Source organism: Sprattus sprattus (genome assembly GCF_963457725.1).
Source record: "Sprattus sprattus genome assembly, chromosome: 10".
In the NCBI taxonomy this organism is placed as follows: domain Eukaryota; kingdom Metazoa; phylum Chordata; class Actinopteri; order Clupeiformes; family Clupeidae; genus Sprattus; species Sprattus sprattus.
In genome coordinates, this window is record NC_137908.1 from 21,386,411 (window position 1) to 21,407,934 (window position 21,524).

At 39.6% G+C, this 21,524-nt stretch overlaps 2 protein-coding genes across 2 annotated transcripts in view; one reads left to right on the forward strand and one right to left on the reverse strand.

Moving 5' to 3' along the window:
- The window catches only part of cenpp (centromere protein P), a gene marked incomplete at both ends in the record, with an annotated part of 87,207 nt that overhangs the window by 1,098 nt on the left and 64,585 nt on the right, over positions 1 to 21,524 (reverse strand).
- ecm2 (extracellular matrix protein 2, female organ and adipocyte specific) lies at positions 5,131 to 18,007 on the forward strand. Its single transcript, XM_080846030.1, has 10 exons — positions 5,131 to 5,251; positions 9,156 to 9,417; positions 10,975 to 11,163; positions 11,767 to 12,492; positions 14,035 to 14,150; positions 15,039 to 15,174; positions 15,324 to 15,481; positions 15,770 to 15,909; positions 16,402 to 16,728; positions 16,990 to 18,007. Exons 2-10 carry the CDS (start codon positions 9,165 to 9,167, stop codon positions 17,159 to 17,161), a joined length of 2,217 nt encoding a protein of 738 aa, XP_080702156.1. The 5' UTR covers positions 5,131 to 5,251; positions 9,156 to 9,164; the 3' UTR covers positions 17,162 to 18,007.

The window sequence follows — 21,524 nt, forward strand, 5'->3', positions numbered from 1 at the left end:
TTGTTGAACTGTAATCATGGTTTCCATTCATCACAATGGAGAGCGGTACATGTGGAAGGCATATTTTCTGCTGACTGGAAAAGCAGATACCACTTTTCATTGTATGGGCTAATGATTACACATAAACACACCCAACTATACATATTCTTCAGTTGAAAACAAAATGGCAGTTGTGAAAGCTGGAAGTTATCAAAGAGTAATCTCCTGTACACATTTATGTGGGGAAAAAATTAAATACAAAATGCTGGACAAGGGTAAACTGGTTACAACAAATCAGCAAGAAAATGTTCACTGACTGTCTCAAACTAAGATACAACTACTATCTTGATGACTGCTTCCTTGATAAAAGACAACACATTGAACTGAAAAAAAAAGCTCCAAACATTCATGACGACACTTATGTTATGCTGTGTAACATAATGAACACACCTTTCCCAACATCTATTTTTGTCATTAAACAGCAGGCTACATGAAGAACAGAAACTCCTTGACTAACAAGGAAAGTTCATGGACCATGAAGTTTGTTCATGAAGTGTTCACAAAAGTCACAGATATTCAAGAGGCCTCATAATGGAATGCCATATAATCTCAAAACAACGTCTGTTTTAGATTTTATATACAAGAGTATTTGAAAGGAGTTCAAGCTAACACCATGAATAGTACAAACTGATGTGTAAAATTGACAAAATATGTATGCTAATACATGGACACAATAAGTAATTTAATGCGGCAGAGATGGTACAGACAGACAAAATGAACAACTCCTTCTAGACTGTACACACCACACATGCCAGTGGTTACTGCAATAGCAATTATGGCTGCTATGGAGAACTATGATCTTAAGTCTGGAATCAACACTGCGTTTTCCCCCAACTCTTCTTGTTTCCCTCCACAAAACCCCTAGTTGAGACTTCAGCGCTCTACCTGGCCATTAGGCCCACTACACTTCCATTGTCTAGTCCAGGAGACATGTTATGCCAACAGCATACTTTCCTCAACACAGTTATTAAGGTGTCAGACAATGTAGTCAGAGTTTCTGAGCTTGTTCATAAGATGAGACTGCTTTTCCAAACCAGATGCCCTTTGAATTCGCCAACAGGTGTTGGCTGGCAGGACAGCCTGAAAAGAGAGGCTGAACACAAATGCTGCTTACATACACACATCTGCTGTGAGAGACCATCCATAGCTAGGTCAATTTCGTGGACATTTGTTCACCCAGACTAGACTCTTTCGCACAGGGTTTTAGGTTATATTCTAATGATTCAGTATCAATCAGTTGGACACAAAATACAGATATTCTAAGACAGCATTACTTCTACAACAACCAAGAACATAATATTATGAAAAACTCTTCACATTATATGAGCAAGCTCTGGCAAGTTTCAGGCCACCATAACTTTACTATTTCCACCAAGAAAGGTGGAAAAACAGCTTAAGTTTATAACCAGAACCTAACCCAACCAACATAACCTCAACGGAAAAAGGCACTTAAACAGAGCCATATTTTTCAACCTAAGCATTAAACACAGCGTGGCTTTCTTCTAGTCAGCCTTAATGATGGCTATGAGATCATTTCGGACTTTGTCTTACAGTGAAATCAGAATTTCCTCTGGAGACTACTCATGGATTGGAAAGAAATCCACATTATGGAGCTTCAGAAGCATGCCACCCATCCTCGTCATTATTGTTTTTCACCAACACACATTTCCTCCGGAATCTTTCAATCCAAGCATCCCTTCTGGTCAAGAAAATAAATGAAGAATACAAGACAAATTGTTCCACACACAGCATGAAATTAGTGAAGGATTGAAGCTTTATGATGATTGGTTTCTGGTGTTACCATACAACAGAGGGTAGGGCAAAACATAGCAAATCACAGTCAAATACTGCAATGGAAGCCAAAAAGGGAGAATAATCCATTGACCCATTCCCAATTGGGCATAACATTATAAAACTCCACCGTCACCAAGCATCTACTCTACCCTCCAGTAAATTGACTGCACTCAGTGTATCACTCTTAATACACATGGTTCAATCCCCACCAGCCTCATCATTCTCTTTAGGACTCTGGGAGAGAGATAATGGTAACAGCATTTTAGAATCAGATGGAGAACTCAAGGCAATGATAGAACACATCCCCACCTTGTGACTTCAAATGAAGGGCGTGGGGTGGGGTGGCATGTGATGGTGGGAGGAGTAGATGCAGCTGTGCATACCTGAGCACTGAATCACATAGTTCCACCCCTCACCTGACCAGAGCTACAAGTGACGGCTGCCTCTGTTTAAACGTACAGTCACACTTGAAAACAGCAACATATTCAGTAAAGAGTTAGTCATAGTTTTTTCTTTTCTTATTTTTTTTTTATCAGACTGGTAAATCAATAATGGCCTAGCACGTTTTTTTTATCTCTAGTTTTTTAAAGAATCTGTTCGATATATTATAACATATTTGATTCATATCACAACATAATTACAGCCATATTGTAGATTCTTAGAGTAGTGGGAACTGAGTCTTCTCAGAGTTGCTTTAAGGTTTATATGTGCCATTTCAACAAGAAGCCCCATTTTCAAGACAAATTCTTGAGTGAAATATAGGTTTTTCAAACTCCCTGCAGGTGAGATAGTAAAATACTATGGCAAGTCTCGACATAAATGACTTACCATGCTGTCACAGGATAGCACTACTGATAACCTCTGCTGAATGACTACTTCCCTTCACTACACATACATTATGAAAACATCCCCACATGCTGCCCTTTCCATTTCTGAAAAGGATTCTGAAGACACATAACATATGACTGATTTCTCCCAGAGCATGGAGATCAAAAACATTCTGAATGTTCTCACCTTTGCAGGTCGGCAAATTATTCAATTCAGTCTTTCACCGCTCAGCTCAGTATGTCTTTTGAGTCTTATGTGATGATGTTAGTTTAAACAGAAAACATTTACAGAATGTGAAAAATAACGTTTTTAAAGTAATTTCCAAAAACAGCTGCTATCGACACAGCCTCTCTCATAATACCACTTTGTACCTCAAGAAAGAGGCTGATACAGCATGTAAGCTTGGCAATCCTATAGTTAGTTGTAAGCTCATTGGTTTATATGAGTGGTAAGTCTATCAGCTATCTCAAAAGCTTGAGCGCTTGAATGAAAACCTACAGGGGTTTATCTGCCTAAATGAAGTTAACATAAATATCAATAGATATTTATGGAGACACTATGGTGGCCTGTATGTGTTCGACAAGGGCCAAAACTAGTGCTGTCAGTTAGTTGTAAGCTCATTGGTTAATATTAATGGTTGGTCTATTAGCTATCTCAAAAGCTTGAGCGCTTAAATGAAAACCTACAGGGGTCTATCTGCCTCAATGAAGTTAACATAAATATCAATAAATGTTTGTGGAGACACTATGGTGGCCTGTATGTGTTTGACAAGGGCCAAAATATCAGCCAGATGACTGGGTCAGAGCATCTCTAAAACGTCAAAGCTTATTGAGTGTTCCCGGTCACCACTGGTGAGTACCTATCAACAGCGGTACCAGACGGGGTAATCTACAAACTGGCAAACGGTTTAGGGAGCCCAAGGCTAAACAAGGACAGCAAAGACAACAAAGGCCATCCCATCAGTACCAGATAGCCTGACAGAATGACATCCCATCAGTACCAGATAGCCTGACAGAAGACCATCCCATCAGTACCAGATAGACTGACAGAAGGGCTCCATGTGGCACCATTAGCAAAATATTTGAATGATGGTTAGTTATGGAGGAATATGTCACAACACACCATGCGTCTCACCCTACTGGTTATGAGCTGGCAGAAGGGCCTGATGAGGGCATGCAAGATCTTGCCCTGGAGCAGAGATGGAGGAGGTCTGAGTGGTTGGATGAGTTCTGCTTTTCTTTTACATTATGTGGACAGCTGGATATGGGTGCACTGTTTACCTGAGGAAGTGATTGCACCAGGATGCACTGTGAAGGCAAGCCAGTGGAGGAAGTGACACAATGAGTCATTTTATGGGTTGAACATGGTTCAACAAGCCATCTACTGTTTTAAAGCATCATTAAACTTACAAGGCCGATGCAGACATTTAGTCAACTGTTTGGGACCTCTCCGAGTCATCTTATTTCTCAGTGTAAAACTGGTGTTAGTAACATAGAGGATTTGAGGAACAATTTCATTGTTGAGATCACGATCTAATGACCTTTTCCTGGAATAAACCTATTTCATGGACATCAATTACTGTTTTCGAAACATGGCATTCAAGTTCTTTCAAAGGCTTGTGGTTATGAGCCTTGGATATATTCACAGACCTCATTCATTTCAGAAAAGCAATGAGATGTGCTTCACAAAGTGCAGATAATCATTTCACTGAATATGACACATACTCTTTGTCAAGACAGCCATAATTACTACAGAAGACGCTCAGAATGCAGAAAAACCATAACGTGCAAACTACAACAGTTAATTTTGTCATTCCTTTGAGGAAGGCCCACTAAATTTTGTTAAAAACAAATACACAACAGCACCATACTTCCAACCCCTCACTCTCTCTCTCCCGCACACAAGCACACCAAATGACCTACTTCTCCCTTCCTTCCCCCCTCCTCTTCCAAATAAGAGTGCCAGACAGTTGATGGCGTGCTTTAAGCCCAAATGTATCCTCCCCTGAAATGAGAGGGAAGGGGCCGGACAAAAGTTTTACTGGGCAACACTGCCTACCAATGTGGTTTCAAAACTCTGATACCATGGCATTTTTCAGAGAGCTCCAAGTCAGCTTGCACAAGCCCTAAGGGTCTCTCCTTAATGTCTGTGCAATCATTACTTGTATTCAACCGTAGGTCCTCTTTTACCTGGACCAGTAATGACAAGCCAGGTGGCACCTCTTTAATTGACTTGAGTGCCCAGTGTGTCAAAAACCCACTAATTATGTCTCAGAACATCACCAACCTCCCCCTAAACCCCAAGCACAACTCTGTCAGCAGTGGCTGCATCTTGTAACTGACCCCCTCTGTTTCTCTGATAGAGTGGCTTTGGAAACATGACTTCAAAAAACGTTTCCCTAAGCAAGTCGTGGCTTCCCAGAAGTGAGCGAGCACAGTCCTGTCTGTTTTAAACATTTATCAGCTCAGCAACTGAGCGGGTGCTTTCTGTCTGCAAGCGGTATTGGCAAATCTCCCCACAAGGCTTGGGAAGAGAACGGAAATATTTGGCCTCAAGGGGAAAAAAACCCCACTCTGTCTGCAGACCACTGGTAACGTACCTGCTACTTGTTTGTCTTTCTTGTGCTTTCACTCTATAAGTTTGGATGGGGGGGTTTATACAGGGTGGGGGTTCACCATAGGGTCCGTCTTGGAGTGCATATTTTGACACTTTCTCTGCATGCAGCTTTGCACACGAGACAGTTGTCAGTAACAAGCATGTCAGCACTGCCAGTTGTAAACTTTATTTTACTGCTCAAGAGGTAAAGAGTTTAAAAGTAATGATTTTGAGGACATCTGTTTGGGAAGTCTGTTCTAGGCAGCTACTCACTGGAAGATCAGCAAGGATTGTTTACTTGTTTTATAGGATGAGAAGCCATTTTCTGAAGCTTGGAATCTAGTTTTCATTACAGCCAGCTAAAAATGAAGGTTCCAAAAAACTCATATCCTTCAACAGGGTTCTTCTCATTTTCTTTGCTTTCTTTTCCCTGGGTCTCAGATTCTCTCCAGCCAAGCCTTGACATCCAGAGACTGGTTTACTTAAGGCTTTCCTAACCACTTCCTTCATTGCTCTTTCCTCGCTGCTGTTTTGCTGTTTTGTCACTGTTCCAAATCTGAGTTAATACTGTCGGCATGATGTCTTGCCTTGAGCCTGAGGGTGAAGTCGTCCCCTAACATGCCTGCACTTCCTGCAAAGCACAGCCTATCAGAGTATACATCAAGAAGTATACATCAAATACTTGACTGAGATTTAAGATAAATCTCACGTTAACTGCTGCACCAGTGTTAAGTCTTTTAGGAACTATAAACTGTGTAAGTTCTCTTGTTGCCATGTTCTGTCTTTGCTCTACTTCATAATGTGTTGCTTGGCAACAAACAGTGTTGTGGAAAATAATGTAAACAATGGCTAGTTTGACCATATTATAATGTTTGTCAGAATTTTCGCTAGTAATGTAATGAACATGATTATGGACCCTCAAGTTAGTTTTCAGTAACAAAGCCTTTAGCTAAATAACGAATATCTGTAGCTACTGATGAGCTTGCACCACTTGCTGGGAGTCTCACTCATATTTGACTGTTATTTGAAGACTTATGACACCTTTGAAATAGAGCTAGTTTTACATATCACTAAAATGGCTTGATATTCTGATTTTGTCGACATTTAAGTTTCAGTTTCAGTTTGTTTATTTGTTGAAGAGGGACAGTGTACATTAATAAACATTAAAATGTAAATGCACCCAATTGTAGCCAAAAGGCTAGTTTCCATTGGCAGTCCCCCTGTCAGAGTGTTAATGGCTAAACAACTTAAAAAAGGCATTAACATATATACACATATACATATATATACAGTGGGGAAAATAACTATTTGAACCCCTGCCGACTTCGCAAGTTTGGCCACTTGCAAAGAAATGTGTGATCTAGAATTTTAATGGTAGGTGTATTTTAACAGTGAGAAACAGAATATCAACAAAAAAATCCAGAAAACTGCATTTTATAAGATTTATGACTTTATTTGCATTTGATGCAAAAAATAAGTATTTGAACCCCCAAGCAAACAGCAAGAATTCTGGCTCCCAATGGCCAGTTATGTGCCCAAAATGCACACAGATTAGTCCTCATTAGGTCTAACAAGGTATACCTGATCTCAACTGGTGACCTGTATAAAAGAAACCTGTCCAAAGAATCATACTTCACACCTTCAACCTCACCACCATGGGCAAGACCAAAGAGCTGTCCAAGGACGTCAGAGATAAGATTGTAGACCTGCACAAGGCTGGAATGGGCTACAAAACCACCGGCAAGCAGCTTGGTGAGAAGCAGATAACTATTGGTGCGATTATTCATAAATAGAAGCAACACCATACAACTGTCACCCGCTCTAGGTCTGGGGCTCCATGCAAGATATCCCCTCGTGCAAGGAAGCGCATGTACAGGGCCATCTGAAGTTTACCATTGCACACTTGAATGATTCTAGGGAGGATTGGGGGACAGAATTAGGTCAGATGATACCAAAATCATGCTCTTTGGCATCAACTCGACTTGCCGTGTTTGACAGGGGGGGGGAATGCTGAATATGACCCCAAGAGTACATCATACCCACCATCAAGCATGGAGGTGGAAACATTATGCTTTGGGGCTGTTTCTCTGCCAAGGGTACAGGACGACTCCACCGCATCAAGGGGACTATGGATGGGGCCATGTAACGTGGAATATTGGGCTTGAACTTCATTCCCTCATTCCCTCCCATTGAAAACACAACCTTAAAGATTTGGAGAGGATCTGGAAAGAGGAGTGGACCAAAATCCCTCCTGAGATGTTTGTAAACCTGGTGACCAACTACAAGAAACGTCTGACGTCTGTGCTTGCCAATAAGGGTTATTCCACCAAGTACTAAGTCATTTTTGTCAGTCAGTTTTGGGGGTTCAAATACTTATTTTTTGCATCAAATGCAAATAAAGTCATAAATGTTATAAAATGCATTTTTCTGGATTTTTTTGTTGATATTCTGTTTCTCACTGTTAATATCCACCTACCATTACAATTATAGATCACACATTTCTTTGCAAGTGGCCAAACTTGTGAAATCGCAAGGGGTTCAAATACTTATTTTCCCCACTGTACAAACATAACATATATATATATATATACAAACATAACATTGACAAAATAAAAATAAAATAAAATAAAATACCAATATATAAGTTCTACTGACCCACTAATGCTCACATTTTTGGTTATTTATTAACCATGTTTTAAGATTTAGTTTAAAGCTGTTAAATGAGGTTGATTCTCTAATGTTCTGTGGGAGATGGTTCCATCCCTGGGCTGACCTAACTGAGAAAACCGACTGTCCAAATACACTTTTTTTTAAAGGAATATCACAGTCTCCTCTTGCTGCCCCTCGAGTAGCACAGGTTGCTGATGTTCTAAACTTGACTAGGCTGCAAAGTGGTGGGGGGGCCAGGTTAAACCAGATTTTGAACATTAAACAGCCGTTCTTAAATGTGATCAGATTGTCCCAACTTAAAAGTCTGTATTTTTGGAGGACAGAACAGTGATGGTGTGAATTAGGTTTTTTATCAAATATTTTGAGAGCCTGTTTGTAAAGGGACATGACTGGTTTAAGAGTAGTGGAGTTTGCAGTAGACCAGGTGGGTAAGCAGTAGTTAATGTGAGATAAAATCAATGAGAAAATATACATTTTAGCAGCCTCAGTGGACATGTGATTTCCAAGATGCCTAAAGTTGGCCAAGGTGAATTTAATTTTTTTGCATATTTTTCTTACATGTTTTTTAAAAGTAAGCTGATTATCAATCAAGATACCAAGATATTTGTATTCCTTCACAATCTTGATTCTTTGATCAGAAATAAACACATCGGGTTCAGTGTGAGACTTGCTGGTTTTAGAAAAAACATAGCAACGGTTTTGGAATTGTTAAGCTGAAGACAACATTTGTTTAACCAGTCAGACACATCAACCATGACATTTGTAAGCCTAGCAGCGACCTCTACGTTATTCTTACCCCACCCAAAGATCACAGTGTCGTCTGCGTACATCAGAACCTCACAATCTTGGCAGACAGATGGCAGATCGTTAATGTAAAGACTGAAAAGAAGTATCAGTATACCAGTACCAGTAACGGAAGCAAACCATTACCAAACCTCACTGAAACTTCTCCATGTTTGACTTATTTTTTTTAATATAAGATAGTGAGTTATAAAAGAATACTGACATTGTGCTTTAATCTGGGTAAAATGTCCCATCTTGAAAACACAGCTAATAAGAGTCTGTGAGTCTGCTACTAATAATCTGTGAATAGACTCTGCGACAGTAGGGAGCCTTACCAGTTATTGTTTGAGACTTATCATTACGGGAGTGTGAGAAGCAACCCTGTATTAAAGAGAGGTATATCAAAGGGTCTGATGGAATGGGACCTCTTCTCTTTGTTCTGCCAGATCCTTGCCATGAGACCAAAGGTTCTACTCGCTCTCTGGTTCATGGTGTGTCTGAGCTTCGCTGTGGCTCAGGACCAGCAGGTGTCACTTTCCCGGGGAAAGGGGAGAAGGGCCGGACAGAGAAGAGGCAAAAAGGGCAATTCCAGTCAGCCGGCCCATCAGGGAGCTGGGCCAGTTCTAAATGGAGATGCGGGGACAGCAATTTTCCTTGAGTCATACAAAAGCGTCAATGAACAGGAATCCAACTACAACATCATTCCAGGTTTGTTTCTCAAAAAGAGTTGTATATGTATTGTGTGGTAGAAGTAAATGTTAGTCAAAAGACTATTCTTTTTTATTGATTAAACAACAAAGAAGTCAGATAAATGTTTGCACAATGTAATGATTAAAGGAAAACATTTAATGGTGCGCCATAATGCTGTGCTCTTCATTGTCTAAAGTGAAGCAGTGTCAGTTTAGAGTGCATTTTATGGGAAGAAATAATGTTTTTTGTGTAAAATTGAATTCATAGAGCTCAGCCACATCTATTTGGGCAAAGTAAAATAAGACAACTCATAAATTCTTAATTGTCTGAGAATGTATTTGCCCAGCAGAAACAATAAGGAGGGTGTTGAATTTTGAATTTTAATGTAAGCCAAACTTTGAAACCTCCACTGGCTTAGAAGGGAGCGTCTTCAAGTGGTGATAGCGTGTGGTAGCGTGCAACAGTGGTGGTGGAGTTCTAGTTGAAGCCAAGCCTATAATCTAGATGACCATTTACATGACCAAACCACCCCTAGTCTTGTATGCCTGGGTGAACCACAGCTTCACAAACTGACCACAGTGTACAAAAAAGATGTATTGTACACTCTCTACACCACCCAGACAAAGACTAAAATCACAAACAAACATGCCAACTACATAAAGCTCATGGGCTATTCAAGGAGTGTGGAAAAAGAGCTGGGGCAGGATTTATTTGCCACGTATATTTCTTTTTAATCAAGCACTGTGACAACCCACTTCATACGCTTTTCAGAATTGGCATGGCGTTAATATGTCAGTTAGTATGTGCTACTTTTGTGCTGCATTTATAATGCAGTGATATTGTGATCGTAAGTCACAAAAGTACTCAAAATGCAGGAAATCCTCAAACTGTAAACTGCTTCTCAGGATCTTCCCATAGCATCAGTTTCAAAGGAGGAAAAATTCTTAACGTTAGAAAATAATGTGCAAACTTTTCAGGGTGTTTTTTTTTATGAACCTTACCAAAACCTCAGGCACCCATTCTTAACAGTGCTGGGATTAGCATGTCATGCCGGTTGTATTGTTCTCTGGGACCACAAACAGAAAGATGTCTGGGAAGGAATCACTAGTACTCAACTCTCTTTTCCCAGTAAACAGGCATGACTGCTACTTTCATGAGAGGAACTGTACATAGGTACTTAACCCTAACCCTGAGAAAGAATACAGTCCAAATCTGCACACACTTAACAGAAAAGACTACAGTCCAAATCTACACACACTTAACAGAAAAGACGTCAGTCCAAATCTACACACACTTAACAGAAAAGCAATGGCTAAGCTGGTGCAATACAGGCCATTATGGATGTTTTTTTTATTTTTATCTTTGCCCTTAATTTTTACTGTAACTTGTTAAATGAAACAGCAACATGACACAATACTATGTAGGTTTTCCTTGTTTATACTGCTTGTAAAAATACAAGGAGGAACTATACCTCTTTTGACAAGCTAAAGAAGTACATTGATTAGCTCTTGGGTTGTGTGTGGATTCTTTTTGAAATGGTTGCTGTCACAACTCTGAACTCTCTCTCTCTGTCAGGGAGGAGGGGGCAGTGCCAGTACATGGGCATCACCATGTTTGACAAAGCCGTTTGGTCGCCTAAGCCCTGCGTCACCTGCTTATGCTCCGAGGGGTCAGTGGTGTGTGATGAAGTCACATGTCCAATTCTGCGCTGCCATCTCACCTACACACCCATTGGAGAGTGCTGCCCAGTGTGTTCAGAGCCTGGTACATGTCTCTGTCGAACCTATTCAAGCTTACACAATTGAATGCACATTGATAAGTACACTGATAATGTATTGATATCAACCCTGTGGTGTATACTGTGTTGTATCTCCAAGAGCTAAAGTGGTAAATTCCCTGTTTAAGTTTACTACAGAGAAGGTGGGTGTCCCTCTAAGTAAATATAGTGCCGTTTTAATATGTTAATTTGAGTTAACATATAAATATATAATTGATATACTTGCACATTTGCGGTGCATTACTAGATTTGTACCAGATATTCTGTGGTCATTTGTAGTATCTTATTTTGAGTTCCTGGTTCCATCTCAATCTATTATGCTGCCACTAGCTTTATTCATTGCTATAGCGTACATGCCTGAAGGAAACACTGGTGCTGTAGTCCAGTGCTCCAGTAATCGTCATCCTAATGACACAATCTTTAACAACAAAGAATACATAATCAAACTTGTTCAGTATCCTGCCAGTATGTCACTCCTCTTTAATCTTCTTTTCATTTATTTCTCAACACTGTCCCTCTTCTACGGCTCCATCCACATCTCATGTGTTGTGTCTGTGTGCATCAATGGCCACTGCATCCGACCATTCCAGTGCTCGATGTCCCTGACTTCTCTGGCGAATCCCCAGTGCCCAACAACCCCAGTGAGCCAGACCTGTGGTTACCGCAAACCCCAGCAGAGATTGAAGAGATTCTAAGAGAAGAAGAAGAAGAACATCGGAAAGAGGAAGAACGTCTTCGCAAGAAAGATCAAGCTAAAAAGAAGCAGAAGAAGAAGAAGGAGAAAAAGGATAGGGAGGCAGCTGAGAGGAAAGCTCAGAAACAGAGGAAGGCAGAGGAGGACAGATGGTTAAGGGAGGAGGCAGAGGCTGCAGAGGAGAGGAGAAGACGACAAGAGGAACAGAGAAAACAAGAGGAGGAAAGAATGAGAAGGATGGAGACGGAACAGAGGCTGATGCTAAAGGCATTAGAAGAGGCAGCTGAGAGAGAAGCTCAGAGAGCCTCAGAGATAAAGACAGATCAAGAGGAGGAGGAAGATGAGGAAATTGTTTGGTTGAGGGGAGATGTCTTTCAAATGCCCCCACTAGAGCCCACAGCAGCAGGGCTTCCACCCCTCCCACCCCTGGCTGAACCTGTAGAACCCACAGATGAGGAGGAGAATGATTATGCTGACAGCGAAGAACTAGTGATTCAGAGGGTGTCACAATCTCTCCCAAAAGGCTGCACCATATCAGATGTCATTGTTAACTGTGACAACGCAAAGCTCACCAGCATCCCACCACTATCTATCCCTGAACTGAAGTCTCTGAGCCTAGAGGGTGAGTATATTTCATTAGGGCTATTAAATTATACATTTATTTATTGCTTTCTCGATTATATCTACCTTTCAACATAAATATTGTCTTTTTTATTTGGGCTAGAGTAGACAAATACATTTCGGGCAACTCAAATTTGAATAATGCCTGCCCGACGCGCTAACAGGCATTTAGAAATGATTGAGGTAGAAGTGCACATATTCAGGGTTGAAGGGGAAAGGGGGGGCATGCTGACACATCCACACCACTCTCAGCAGATGCCTCCCCTCCCTCAAAATAAAGAAATCTATAATGGGCAAAGTATATTTTATTGTATATTTAATTGATTCAAGTCACAAAATCCCATTGTTTCCAACTGTCATTAAAGAAATAAAAAAAAGAACAAACAGTGAGGGGAGAAAACAGTAATCATTCATTAATTCCATGAAAAGTCAGTCTGAGCTCTGCCCCCCAAAGCCTTCACCACTTCCTCAGTAGTGTCAGTATCATGGTGATCAGCCAATCAAATGGTTATATTGACCATATGCCGTAATTCACTTGTCACTTGTTTTTGTAGACCCAACTGTAAAACCCACGGTCCTCTAATGCTGTCAGTGACTTTACGAAAAGTTTTCTTTGAAATCGACAAAACCTTTAGTTTCTTTTAACGTGGTTGCTAAGCAGGACAGCTCCAAAGTTTTTGATTGCGTCAAATTATAATAATTCAATTTGAAGCATGATATTGTTGTGAAGTGACAACTGACAGACGGTAGGCCTCTATTCGTGTTGAGTGTAGTTATTCAACCTACATATCGAAATGCCCACCCCAGGATGAGATTCTAGTAATGCCCCTGCCTATTCATATTTTGAAGTAACATGATTATGTAGCACCAGTTTAGAACCTTCAGGGTCTAGTTGCTAAGCCAAACCATTTTCAAAATCAAAACATAAACAAATAAATAAAATACCTTAATAAATAATACATGTTATTGTTTGTACTCCAGTAGCAGCCTATACAGTTTCTGGCTAATTTGACCATGAGGAACAAAACTAGGGTGCTGTCATTTACTGTAACCCGAGGGAACATCAAGATTTTGCCACGCCCAGCGCATCTGTATCTCAGCTTCTGAACGTCATAGACACTTGAATTTGGTCTCAAAATGATCGGAATATGAGTTTATCTATGCACTATGAAGGTTTCTAAGCTCTAAAACCGTTACTTTTCGATATAAGGCTTTTAACATGATAATTTAGGATTAGCTTACAAAATATGTCATTGTAACACAGAGCTGATGATTGCAGAAAATTAATAATTTTATATTTTTTGATTGAAAAAAAAAAATATTTTCTTTCAAAAACAAGGAACCTTCTCTGTGGTTCTAAACTTTTGAACAGTAGACCAAGTATCAATTTTTATTTTAAACTACTTATTTTTAAAGTTACTTTTTTATTTACAGTTATCTTTGTCAAAATCTAACTTATTTCAAAAATAAATCATCCACAAGGTATTACATGGATTCTTTTAAGGACAAAATGTGCTGAACACCTGTGTCTCAACATCCTCAGGTAATGATATCACTGCAATCCCAGTGGGTGCCTTTAATGGCATTCCCAATGTGGAATGGATAAACTTTAGCAGGAACAAGATCACCTCCCAAAACATTGACCCACACGCATTCAAGGTAAGCCTATTCTGTGCATCATTATGTATCCTTTCCAGTGGCGTTAGGTGCATTTTTTTTGCACAGAACACTGCAGGAAAGCATTACATGTTGTCCAGTAACCACTTACAGACCCTTTATATTAATCCTCAGCAGTCTATTATTATTGGCACTCTGAGATTCTTCTGAATGAAGAGTGCCTAACACATTAAATTCATTATTATTATAATTATTATTATTATTATTATTATTATTATTATTATAGGATCAACTTAGAGGGCATTCTGTTTACTCACATCATTGGTGAATGCTGCTTTTGCAAGTTTGTAACCAAAATATGCATTTAGATGAAACAGCTAACAGTCTACAGTCGTGTACATTACATTCGGGCAGTGGCATACAACTATTCTAACTGTAATTTCATTGTAGCCTTGCAAGCAGCTAGATTCCAGCTTTGCGTATTGCTTTGTCTATTGACTCAAGGAAGAAATATATGACAAAGCTGCAGTGAAACCAAACCACTGGAGAATGACTGAGCAAAAAAGGCTTTGGCATCTTTGAGAGACTTGTGCGGTTCTCTTTTTGCGGTCCACCTGTATTGCAAGCCTAATTAGTATTGAGTAAGAAGATGGCTAGAGTAGATGCACTGTGCATCTGAAGACAAAACACCAGTACTGGCAACACTCTTTGCTCAAACAAAAACATGCTAGATCAAATCAAAACAAAAGTCAAATTCCATGGCATGCATTGACATGCAATCAGAGTTCAGAAGACACACTACATTTGATGTCCTGCAGTCCTGCCAAAATGTGTCCTAGAGCAACACAATGGCAAAGTGGGGGACATTTATTACTAACCATCATGCATAGTAGGGTGACTACTTTTTCTACCTCTGATTTAATTTCTAAGGGCCTGAAATTACTGAGTCGTTTGTACATGGATGGAAATCTCCTTGAACAAATCCCCTCTCCTCTTCCTTCAACACTACAAGAACTGAAGATCAATGAAAACAACCTTCGTGAAATTAATGAAAAAAGTTTTGAGGGTATGCAAACAAAAACAACAGTTAACTAAAGCAACCTTGCCATATCAATGGCTGGCATTAATTTAACAACAACGTGTATACTGCTATTTCACCATTTCTGTAGCTTAAATCACTTATTAACTGTAAATTGGTTGCTTAATTTCTGGCAGAACTGAGCAGCCTGATTACTCTGGAGCTGGAGGGTAATATGCTGAGTGAGGGTAATGTGGATCCCCCAGGCTTCACACCTCTGACAGGACTCTCCTACCTGCGTCTAGGCAGGAACCACTTCCGCACTATCCCCCAAGGCTTGCCCCCTTCACTGCTGGTAATATACTCCATGGGTAGCCAACTACTTGCTTAATTGCTAATTAATTCAAGACAACACACTCATTCAGTGTATACCAAATAACTGAAAGTTCCTGTTTACCTACCCAGTCTAGGTAGATGGCAGGTAGTGAAATCCACTGTGGTTAGCTTTTATTAATGACAACAATAATATGACTATCATTGAAACGCCATTTTAATATGAAGGATATAAATCAGGATTACGCTGGGAAATAACTCTCTACCTAAAACTACAGAAAAACCGGATGTCTTTATTCTTGTGTTTCAGGAACTTCACCTGGAGAACAATATGATTGAGGAAATATCTGAGGCAGCTTTCAATCAGACCTCCAACCTGAATGTAGTTGTACTGCGACACAATAAGATTGATGAGTCTCGAATTGCACCACTGGCCTGGATAAACCACAGGTAAATAAAACTCACACACTTAAATGACCGAGATACTAATATGCAGCTATATTTAGGGCATTGCAGCCACCAATGTGTTTCAATATACAAAACAAGAACAAGGCAGAGACACAGTATTATGCAGAGTGGAGTTTCCTCCCTAAATCATATTGGGCCACCTCATTTATACCATGGTTACAATGGTAACTGCATGGCTGGGAGACAATGTGACATAGTCTTCATCTACTCAAACCAATATTTCCTTTTTTTTTTTTACTCATATGTTGTGTGTTCCTAAGCCCTATCCAGTATACTTGTAGAATGGTGATTTCTATTTTAACCAGGTTTTGTAGAATGTCTTGATATAAGAAAATACTGAGACACCTATACGCTAATAAAATAGCTTTTTATCAATTAAACCCACATTATCTAGAGTACAGTTCATCATCTACATCACCTGCACTCTTCCATGATGTAGGACACAACTTTGACACATTTGTTTTCTTCCTGAAGGACCCTGGAGTCAATAGATCTCTCCTACAACAACTTGTACCTTGTCCCATCCTTCCTGCCAAAGTCCCTAGTCCACTTAGTGCTTGTTGGGAACCAGATCGAAAGGATTCCAGGGTATGTGTTTGCCCATATGGAGCAAGGTCTAGAGTACCTCTATTTGTCCTACAACAAGCTAGACGGTGAGGGGATCGAGCCTGAGTCTTTCGTTGGCTGCCTTCACTCCATGACTGAGCTGTGTCTGGACCACAATCAACTCACTGGTATCCCCATTGGAATCAATGAGATGACTTCACTTCATTTTCTTAGACTCAACAACAACAAAATAAGGTATAGGCAGCCAGCAATGGAGCCTTTTTTAACATAAACCTTTCCTTGAGATATTTTACAAAGCAAATTATGATAAAAATACATATATTGGTGGGTGGCCACATTTTCTGTCTGTGTGCACCATGAGGAAGAGGTCCATTTCTCTTTGACAAGCACAAGTTATACACATACAGATTTACTAAGTGATATTCCAGGCATGAGAAAAGAACAAAAGTTTGCTTTCTGAGCATATTGTCTCTATTCGTATTACTTGTGTCACAGGAATATAGCTGTGGACTCACTCTGTGACCCAATCAATGAAGATGAAGACTCGCAACTTGTGGCAGTGCGCCTCGAAAACAACCTGCTTGACCCACGAAAAATTCCACCCACTGCATTCTCCTGTGTTAGGTCCTACTCCAGTGTCGTTCTGAAGCCACAGAAGATGAAATAACAGAGCCTTTTCACTTGCAAGATCTTTATGAACCATCCAACAGAATGATTTCACTTAATTATGTCAAGCCTTTCAAATACCTTGATACAGACTTGGGAAAAATACTGTGCACCCACCCACCCTGTAACCTTCAGAGAACATTTTAACATTTTACCTTATGATGGCTGACAACACTGTATGAGCATACTAGATATCCAACAGGAAAGTCAACAAAAAAGAGGCAGCATCACTTTCATTGTGCCATCAGTCTGTTATATACTATGTGTCTTTTAGATAGAATAGATCATCATCATCAGAGCAGAGCAAACAATGCATGCATCAGATACTTTTTGTTTTTAATTTATGACCATCATTAAATCAGATACTGTACAAAATCCAACAAAATTGACTACTGGCTAAACAGTTGGACATTTATTGAAATGATGAAAACCTGGAAACTATTAGTATTTATGACAAAGGAACGATGCAGAGACCAGATACATGTGTGTAAGTCTGCCAGTGTCGAAGCAGCAACATTTAACACACATTTTACTTCTCAACCACTCATTATTGGCTGATTCCGATTATTGATTTTGGTCATATAATGCACGATAAAGGTGGTACTAATGACAGTAAAAATAAAAACAGTTTTCTTGAAGAATGTCACTAAGAAAAACCAAACCATCCATTCATTCATTGTGAACATAATTCTGGAAACAAATCATATGTCTACCACAATGCAGAAGTATATTTCAGTTATAATCTACATTGTAAAGGTGTGACAATAAGGTCATCTTTGCCCTTTAAAGGAATGTATTAAAACCACCACAAGACTATAGTTTGTTGTCAGATCATTAAGATCCAGGAAATCACATTCAATCTAAAAAATCACACTGTTTAAAAGCCTCGGTGACCACAGTGGAAATCTGTTTAGACAAGTAAAACAAGGCCAGCACAAATGGATTTTCTGAAGTTGAGATATTGCTGATACTTCATGAATCAGCCTTCATTCACATGACTGCCAGTGATGCTGGAGGAATGAAAATTAAATTAAAATTGTAGCCGTCTCCTCTCATATTTTCCCCAGAATTCCAAGAGCACAAACACCCTGACATAAACATTCTGAGCATGGCTGTGGTCTAGTGTACTTTTCCATTGTGTTACCACTGAAGTGTTATAGTTGGGTTTCTGTGAGTGTTTATTTACATTGGCAAGCTAAATCTTAGATTTCAGACAAGCTTAACAAGAGAGCAAAGGGGACTGTGCCTACTGAGGTCACCCAGTGCAAAGGAAGCCTCTTGGTTGGCGGTGCCTACTGAGGTCACCCAGTGCAAAGGAAGCCTCTTGGTTGCCATAAAGAATTCAGCAGCATAAAGTTTTCATGGCTGGCGAATCATTTCAAAATATATAGTCTCAAGAATGACTATGTTATTACAACACAAGTGTTATTCTAAATAATGATGCTACCAGACTGGTATCAAGATGAAGGCTGGAAAATATTACACCACTTGGGATTTTGCAGATGAGGTACTGTAGGCAGAGCAAAGAGTTTCCATCATGTTTGGCATATATGCCAAACTCAACATATTTGGCACGGCTGTGTGAGCCATAACTACAGCTTCAGCGTGTATTTTGTGCTGTTCTAAGCACATATCAACGCCGCCTGGAAAAGTCATCATGTAATATTGAGCTTTTAATGGAAGCAGAACTCACCCAGCTCGGGAACTGGGTATCTGTGGAGCACTTACTAACTCTTTGAAGTCAGGGGCATCGTCACCGATGCCGAGAAAAATTAAATCAAACTTCTATGAAATCTCACATTCAATTTTCACACCACATTTTCACCTCAACACCATAATAGTGTTGCAATAAACCTTATTGATAAAGAGACGGTAGACCACATGAGTGAAAGTGTAAAAAAAACTCCACCCAGTTCCAAGTATAATTTAATTCCTTTTTTTAAAGGTAAGCCCTGACATTTAAAGGTAGATGGTAGGAGATATGGAATTCCATTGTAGGAGGTGTAATACATGTCGGCTCATGTGGGTGCAACCGGAGATATGAGGAACAAGATGAGTAAGTCTAATTTCGAACTTTCACATAATCTTTTTAGCATAAGCTAATGCTTTTAGCGTAATATACTTGCAAGTGCCGACACCTACCTACACCTACCCATCCCCACTGGCATGCATTATTTCTAACTTGCTCATGATACATCTACCTACTCTGTTCTCGTCCATTAACCTATGTTGTAAATAACTGCCACTATCGAAACAGTTTTCTGTTTCATTGCTCTACTTACCCCTGTGTTAGAAACCTTACGAGCACACTGTATACCCACTAAACTGTTCTACAATAGTTGAATGCTCTCTCCTCAACTTATCCACTATTCATTTTGTAGGTATCATGAATATACCATCTTACGTTTTTAAGTTTCATGTACATTTGCCACATGTATGATAGCATGCTCATCCTGATACGTGTATGGATTCTTCTGCCATGTTTCTGATTCTCTCCCCTCCCTTTTGCCACCTCGCCCCAAACTCCCCTTTTTCTATATCTAACTCTCTACCCGGGCAGCTCCAAGCAGATGGGCCCCCCCTTATGAGCCGAGTTTTGGCCCAAGGTTTTTTTCTACTAACAGAGAGTTTCCTTGCCCCTGTTGCCCTTGTGCCTACTCCAGGGGGGTTCAGGCTCTGGGGTCTGTGAAGCACCTTGAGACAATGGTAATGTTTTTGTGTTATATAAGTTAAATTGAACTGAATTGAATAGTGTTGTTATGACTAGGGTTTCGCACTCAGGGATGCTCCTTGACACTTTATGCCACTGCTTTTAGTGGTCGGCCATACTGGATGGATATAATGTCCGTTTTGATGAGGAGCTATCATCAATGTGTTGGGCTGTAGTAGTTAGTAGTTGGAGGTTAGGTCTACAGCCTCATCTTGGAATTATTTGTATATATCAGGTCGTTTGCGAGTTTGAGATGTGGAATTCCAGACCTTTAATACACGCTTGCACAAAAAATCTATGGAAACCTATTCTACTATAGTATATCAGAAAAAACATTGCATTTGACCGACGCAAAGCAAAGGTATAAGGTGTGGGTTTTTTGTTGACATAAATAAATAGTGTGAGCTCTTGAATGTTTACTCATACAGTATAATACATTTGGGCAGTTAGGGAGTGTAATTTGGGTCAAAATGTACATGTGCATGCGTAGGCATAAAGTAAATACTGTAAATAGTGTGGAGATTTCTGTAAAATAGCAGTGTTCTTCTCTATTCTAAAAGACATTCCTTCGTGAGATGGTTTTGTGTAGGAGGGGTGGGGTGTTATCAGCCTCCCTCTGTATATGCATGGTTGAAGACCTTTTGAAACAGCAGTGACAGGGTCATACATGTTAAATGGCCATTTATTTGTTCATATAAATGGTGTGATTAGGAGCTTTTATGCTTATAGCATACCAAAGACCTTAGAGAATCACCAAAACAGTTTGTCACTTCAGTATGTTTTTGCACATATTGTAGCACAAGTTAAAGGCACCCAGTGCAACTTTATGTAAACATTCAATGAAAAATAAACATTCAATTTCTAGTCTGTTTTACACGTAGTAAGTTTCAAAAACTCCATACCATTACATATCGACATTCAAGGAGCAAAGATGAGACGTTGTTGTTTCTGATAGAAAATCGTAAACAACAACAATCGCAGGTGGGGAGAAGCCATTTTTCCATTGACTGGAAGCCTGCTTTATTTATTGTAGGTTACAAAAAAAAAAGAAAATGGCGGCGATTGTTGTTGTTATCGATTTTCTATCAGTTCTCACCACACAACGACGTCTCATCTTTGCTGCTTGAATGTCGGTATGTAATGGTATGGAGTTATTGAAACTTACTACGTGTAAAAAAGACTAGAAATTGAATGTTTATTTTTAAGCCTCGAAAGTTGCACTGGGTGCCTTTAAAACTCTTCACAGTATCATTATTTGAATTTAGCAGAACATACAGGTATACTACTCTCCATCTGGTCTAAACAGATAGAGGGAGTTTCCAACTCAATATAAGGGATGGGGAGGATTATTTCCATGGTAAAAACACCTCAGTTCAACAAATGAGTATTACCGTTAAGCTCAGACCATTACACATATATTTGCCTACACACATACAAATAAATACATGTGTAGATAAGGCATCTGCCCCTGAAGTACATACAATCAAGCACAAAATCTTAGGCCTTATGGAATTTTACAATGTATAATGCTACATTTGCCATCCTTTTGTATTCAGTTAGAACTTGGTATTATGCATTGTATACTAGAATGCATACACAGCTAGAATTCTGATTAATTTGCACACTATCTTGACTGCCTTCATGTCCTTTGAGT

Bases quoted from the DNA above. Each gene is read 5' to 3' on its own strand.
- ecm2 (XM_080846030.1), top strand. From the start codon at position 9,165: ATGAGACCAAAGGTTCTACTCGCTCTCTGGTTCATGGTGTGTCTGAGC. The intron at 9,418-10,974 runs GTTTGTTTCTCA...TCTCTCTGTCAG, and splicing joins CAACTACAACATCATTCCAG to GGAGGAGGGGGCAGTGCCAG. The intron at 15,482-15,769 runs GTAATATACTCC...CTTGTGTTTCAG, and splicing joins GCTTGCCCCCTTCACTGCTG to GAACTTCACCTGGAGAACAA.